General features: G+C 39.4%; 1 protein-coding gene across 1 annotated transcript; it reads left to right on the top strand.

Moving 5' to 3' along the window:
* The first annotated feature begins 348 nt into the window (after positions 1 to 348).
* LOC121424072 (G-protein coupled receptor GRL101-like) lies at positions 349 to 6,694 on the top strand. The gene is made up of 5 exons (XM_041619656.1): positions 349 to 628; positions 1,934 to 2,005; positions 2,661 to 2,732; positions 3,227 to 3,298; positions 5,375 to 6,694. Exons 3-5 carry the CDS (start codon positions 2,713 to 2,715, stop codon positions 6,465 to 6,467), a joined length of 1,185 nt encoding a protein of 394 aa, XP_041475590.1. The 5' UTR covers positions 349 to 628; positions 1,934 to 2,005; positions 2,661 to 2,712; the 3' UTR covers positions 6,468 to 6,694.
* Positions 6,695 to 7,015: the final 321 nt, after the last annotated feature.

Below are 7,015 nucleotides of genomic sequence, written 5' to 3' on the forward strand. Positions count from 1 at the left end.
CAGTGTTTAGAGGGGAAAGATGTACGTCTGTGACGTCACCTACATTAGTGGTGACACGACAGTCGCCCCTGCGAGAATGGCTCAGGGCTGCTGGGTTAGGGTCGCAATAGGGTTTATGTGAGGTTCAGGGCTACGATTATGGTAGGGTTCAGTGCTTTATCCAGGGTTGAACTTGGTCATTCGATTAGTTTGTAGAATAGGGTAGAGCAATTGTCACTGGGGCAAATGTCATAGAACCATCTTAGTTGCATAAAAGGTTCTCCGTATAGTGATTTCGACATTCAAGGCTCATAGCATTCTTGTTAATTGTCCGATTATACTCAAACTTTTGTTGGTATTGATTTTCTGCTTTCACACACGTTATCTTGCTTCAGCGGTTTCATTATGCTTTCAGTTATAATTAAATACGGAACATTCTCGAGGGATGTCATGTTGGAAGCACTGCATAACTAAATTGTTCTGGGGAGCATGGTGTCATAAGGTGGCGTTGTACAGACAAAAGGTCAGAGTTGCATTGACATGACTTTGTATTAGTTCTTGGTCTTTCTCTTTTTAGGCGGTTGGAACAAAATGCCATCTCGCATCTTGATCCTGATGTATTCAGTGGACTGACATCACTGAGAAGTTTGTAAGTGTTATAGTCATATTCCGAACTTTTCGCATTTTCTACGTGGAAACTGTTTACATCGCACGAATTATTTTGAAAATGCAAGTCCAAATCACGATGGAGAGCTGAGAGCCTTTTTCAAAATTTGGTGGATCGCGATAGCATCAGAATCTCTTGACTCTCCACAACAACAAATTTGCAGTTGTTTTGTCCGGTGTATGCAAACCTTCGGTTTATCTGCTGTGTCTCATTTTGGATTGCATTTTCAAAGGAATTGATTCGTTGTAGAGAGTTTCCCCGAAGTAAATGCGAAAATTACCTATTGGCGAAACCGACTGACGGACTGACCAGCATGGCCACAGTTTCACGTCATTCCCAATGACAACCCATACTATAAAAATATGGTAAAATTTAACCAGCACGTATGTGTTCAATCAATTTGCGACAGTATTCTATCCAATGCGGGAAGCATATTGTCAAGTAAGCTTAGAAAATGAGGAACAATTACTTTAGAATGGGCAAAATTTTCATCACACAGGATAAATAAAAATGCCCAATGTTTTTTGGACACATAATTACTATCAAGGAGCATTTTTAGCCAATATTTTTTCAAAGTGCATCGGTCGGTTTAGAGCTGGTTTCGGTGGTGCGTTCTTAAGCATTATGATTAAGCAGCAACGATCTGTTATATAAATAATTTCTCCAGCTCTATCAAAAATATAATTTTGTTAACAAGAGCAAAGCAATGTATTTTTTCATGCTGGTTATAAATTTACTAAAACACCTAGAGCATTATAATACATATTGAATAAGACAGAGAGAGAGAGAAATGGGAAAAGGGGAACATAAAAAAGGTGACTAGAAAAAGAGAGTGGTCTGGGGAAAAACTTGCATCATGCTTATGTGGTGTTAACCGGTGTACATAGAGGACCACACCAGTTATTTTACACCGGTGTTGAATTGGTGGCGTTAGTTTTACACCTATAGGTGTTATTACAACACATTTTGTTTTTACATTTTAACTATTTAGTGTTATGTTTAATCTCTAGTGTGTAATTTAAACACCTCAGGGTGTGGTCCTTTATTGACATCAATTGGTGTCAGTTTTAACAGTGCAGTTTTTACAGTGCATGTAAACGTATTAGTATTTACCTTATCAAATGAACCTTTAAAAAGATGTATTTCAGTAGCTGTTCATCTAGAACACATTCCAATTAAAAATGAAATTCTTGAAGACAACATGATGGGGAGTAAGCACATACTCTCGTATTATGTGTTAATGTAGATTAAATATAACATATGAATTTGTACGGTTTCTGATCATAGGAAGCTGCTCGAAAACAAACTCGAAAGGGGAAACCGTAGCTCACTGAAAGACCTCAATACATTAGAAGAGTTGTAAGTACATGACGTATTGTACGTTTCCGGGTAGGAAAGGGCTAGACAATGGCAGCAAAAATATGGTGCTGATTATGGAAACTTAAGTGTATGCAATAATGATGTGCATTAACTTAAAGAAAAACCAAACTTTAAAACGGCTACAAAGGGCAAGCAGTTCCCTTGGCAAGTCGGCTTCAAAACGGCGGCAAAAGGGTGGACATATTCTGTAGCAAAACGGCTAAGAAACGGCTATAAAAGGGCGAATACCTTCCTTAGCTATTACAAAGAGTATATCTTGTAACATGTTTAGGACCCCGTTGGTTTGAGATGAAGAGTGATTCAATGTGGTAATAAAGGGGGTTGTTCTCTTAATAATTGGATTTTTAAACTTCTTCTACAGGTTGTTAACAATATTTAAGGGTATGCGCGGCTGGATGCGCAATGATTTCTTAAAACGCTCCGCCACGGTCTGATGGGCCGATTCTACCGTCCCCCATAGGTTACTGTACAAATTCAATTTTAAAAAAATCAAGGTTCTGGGAGGGGGACACGCGGATTTACCTTTTTAATCGTTTACTTTGATCTGATCTTTTGGGATACAGTGCACGTTAATGGCCAGCTCATGAATAGTCAGGGGATAGATTTAGCGTAATTTTTTCTTTCTTTTTTTCAGGAACCTCAGTTTTAATCCGATTAGTTTCATTGAGAGGGGGTCATTCGACAATATGACTCGACTTCGTGAACTGTAAGTGTAACTCCAGGATTGATATTTCTCTTTGATTTTTTTTCCATAATGATATCAAATGTTGAATTCCCTTCTACAAAAGGGTGATAGCATAGGCTTTTGACAATAAGAAAGGGAATGATCTAAGGTAGATGCTTGACCAAAGCTAGAGGATTGAAAGTCCTATCGTTTGCGAATAAAAGGAGGAAAGCTTCTTGTCCTATAGAATATTAGAATATGGCTCCATCTCTAATTCTCCATCAAGGTTAGGGGGGATGATTCACTATTCAAAATACCGTGCTAAGAACGATCGATTGGGTCTTCGCTGGATCTGGCACTGTGTATTGGTATAATTAGGGTTGTTTCATCTTCTCAAATCCTGACACTGTCACTCAATGTAGATATTCCTATTAGGCCTACTCACTCCCAATCCTCCATCATCTACACGTTTATATCTGTTGCAATGTCTATATGTGAAGTGATTAATATGACTCTCATAACTTATATATTTTCAGTCACCTTGTTGAACTTCAGATAAAACAACTTCACTTGGACACATTTACTGGGTTACCATCCTTAGAGAAACTGTAAGTGTAAGGTGAAAATTATTGAGAGATTCCCTTTGTTAATAAAGGAAACGATTCAAACTTTAATTCAAATAGTACACAGATATTGACTGATGGGATGTGTAATGTGAACATTTTTTGACCGCCTGATTTATATTTTCCTGAGGGGTTACATTTTTTTTATTAATTTTATTTATCTATTTATTCAATTTTGTTTAATTTATTGCAAATCTTTATCCAGAGTAGCCTGTTCAGCTAAATATTAGGTTATATCTTTTCGAAGCGCAAAAGGAAAATATAACTTAATATTGGGAAAATATAAATTCTTTAGGCGGTCCAAAGAATGTTACTTTTACACATCCCATCAATTAATATCTGTTATATGTTGAATGATGAAGATTTAAGATCTAGATCTAGAAACTGTAAGTGCACGATGCATGCAGTAGACCAGTGACTGATCAAGCGGCACAACGTTAGTCTAACGTTAGGTACAAGTTTGTTTGACAGAAAGTCAAAATAAATTTGAGGTGAGAGTCCGGTCAACGACTCAAGGCAAGCCGAGAATGCATGTTGAGTCATGATAAGGTGCAGATTCTGATATAACTTGGGGACGAGATTAAACATTACTAGATTCTAGATCTAGGTTCTAACTTAGGTGGGGTCTACTGACTGTACAGTACTGTTGTGATGGTCCTGATCTTTCTGTCGTCGAACCAGGTGCGAGACCAAATCTAGAACTATCTAAACGTTAGCATATATCATTAGACACATTAAAAGGTTTGACTAACTTATAGTAATAGGCCTAGATCTAGGACTAAATCTAAATATACTTACCTACCCTTATCGTCCAAAAGCTTATCTAATTCCCCATTGCTCATCAACACTATTCTAGGCTCCATTTGTTGAAGTAAATCTAACAAACCTAAATGGAACCGAACTCACTGCACTATTTTAGATTCCGCGGTCCGGTCAGAAAATGGATTTCAATTGATATCGAATGTTGAAGATCGCTACTTTTATTAGTCCTACATATGTCATATCCGTGTAATTGGTAAGTTCTATTCCACGAGAGGGTGCCATACACGTAGAAAAATATATTCATTGGACTGGCTGGTCAGTATTTTCGTCGAAGTTGACCGGCCGGGAAAATATACAGAATTCGATCATATCACGTTATGTACTATGGACCAATGACGCTTGGCTATCTAATATTTGAAAATATTGCCCCGATACTTCCCTATTGGTTCGTAGTCATCACTCTGGTCTAGGAAACAGCTTCATTGCACGATCTTTATAAGTGGTTGGGCATGGGACATGAAATATTCCGACCATGCATTTTCATTGCTATGCCTTTAGCATGCATGGTAAATCGGCGAAAAAAAAACCTTAGTACGGACAAATGCAACAACGAAGAAAAAAATGTATGGTATTAACAGCTGCTTTCAAGAAATTCATTTCTGGGAATAAAAAAATATCATATTATTCCCGTAGAGGTTTTGTGACTGAGTGGAAAGGTTTCCGGACTTTGAACCGCAAGGTCCGGGGTCCTAACTACATCCTTAACTAGGTAGGAATATACTATAGTTATATGGAAAGTAAGATGCGTTTGCGATGTTAGACAGCACCAAAGTTTGTAAACTTGTAAGAAAGTTATGGAAATAAAGCAAAATTTGGAGTCCCATGCGGAATCATCTTGAAGGATAATTTCAAGAAAAGGAGCAAATCGAAAGTCCGAGAGTGTATCCAGATGATGTAATAAGTCTCCGTACCGGGAGAAGATGCTCAGATCAGGGGCCGCGGAACGGTTTTCAAAGAGGGGGCTGAGCCAAAAGTGGGGGGATGATCATGCTAAAAATCACAATCATATGGCCATTTTCACGTTTTTGTACACGGTTTTGGAAATAAGTGGCATGGCTGAAGCCCCCCCCCCCCCGGTTCCGCGGCCCCTGCATATCAAAATAATGTTCACCTTTGACATTCATGGTACTTGGTGACCATGATGACGGTATACAATTAGGGTTTAATTTGAGTTGTTGAGTGATCATCGAATCTTTATTGTTGCATTATTGTTAAAGAGTCCTCACTTGATACTTTCAGATCTACCGATGACTATCGTTTGTGCTGTCTGTTCAAGAACATCACCTGTTCTGTCATCAACCCGACGCCTCTGGACTCCTGCTCTCGTTTGACGCACAACGATGTCCTCAGCGTAGCAGTGTGGCTCATTGGATTTGGAGCGCTCTTCGGCAACTTTGTTGTCATATTCGTTCGCTATAGAGAGGAGAGGCACGGCAGAAACTACGTACAAAGGCTGTTCGTCACCAACTTGGCCTTTGCTGATTTTCTGATGGGTGTGTACATGGTGACAATTGCTTCTGTTGATATTTTTTACGGCAAGTGGTACTTCCTTTCGGCACCAATCTGGCGTGAGTCTCAGCTCTGCCGATGGGCAGGGTTTGTGGCCTTGCTTTCAAGTGAAAGCTCTGTCTTCTTGCTTGCTCTCATCACCGTAGATCGCTTCATCTGCATCATATTTCCCTTCGGAACAGTCCGTTTCCGGTCTACATCAGCTCGGATGGGAGTTGGAATGGTGTGGAGTCTATCATTTACTCTCAGCCTGGCGCCACTCCTCACTGGCCTGTACAATTCGGACTTCTATGGTCTCTCAGATGTGTGCGTTGGGTTACCTTTCAATACATACACAGAAAGAAAGGGCCGCATCGTCTACTCATCACGCGACAACATTTACCAGTTCATCGCTGATGAGGAGACCGAACAACGTCCTTACTGGCTGTACTCTATCGCTCTTTTCCTAGGTGTTAATTTCATTCTTCTAATCCTCATCTTCTTTTGCTACTTGTTGATCTTTCTCCAAGTACGAAGGTCGGCCAAGATCACTGGATCAGAGAGAATGAAGCGAGAGATGCGCATGACCATTAAGATGGCGCTGATCGTCGGTACCGATTTTTGTTGTTGGATGCCAGTCATCATCATGGGAATCTTGTCTCAGACAGGACTGATCGACCTACCGGTATCCCTGTATGCATGGGTGGTGGTTTTTGTCTTACCGATTAACTCCACTGTAAACCCATACCTGTATTCATTGGTCGCTCTGTGCTCGCACAGGAAGAAGGATGATTTTCCGATGACAGGGCTCAGTGTGAACGCTATATCAAAAATTCATCACTAAGTTTTAGGATATCTTCTATAGGAAATCAGATACTTGTCGACTGATATTAAGTAAGATTGGCAACATTAGATAACGGGACACATCAATAACATAATGAGCTTCAGTCATATTACAGACAAGACCTCTATTTAGTGTTTAGAGGATGGATATACATGCCCACCTGTATCTTCAATGAATAAGCTAAGAACTGACTGTATTTGTTCGACAATGATGAGCAATCGCAAGGACCCATCGCAAGGACCCATCTTTCCAGATCTTATTATTGAATTATTTCCTTGATTTTTTTTCGAAATGTGAGATTGTGATAAACTTGTGTGAAACTTTGGGGAAAAAATTCCAGCCCAAAATTCACCTCTTGATAAACAATGGACAGAATAGGTAATAGCTAAAGTTAATTAAGAACCTACTTATCGCGATTGGGTCATTATGATGTGCCACTACATTTATCAGAGCAGGAAATACCTTTCAAACCTAAACCCAAAATGCGCCTTCTAATAAAGAGTTTACAAATAGGTAATAGCTTTCATGAATTGTGAACCTACTTACTG

The sequence above is a fragment of the Lytechinus variegatus genome, chromosome 11, assembly GCF_018143015.1.
Source record: "Lytechinus variegatus isolate NC3 chromosome 11, Lvar_3.0, whole genome shotgun sequence".
Classification (NCBI taxonomy): Eukaryota; Metazoa; Echinodermata; class Echinoidea; order Temnopleuroida; family Toxopneustidae; genus Lytechinus; species Lytechinus variegatus.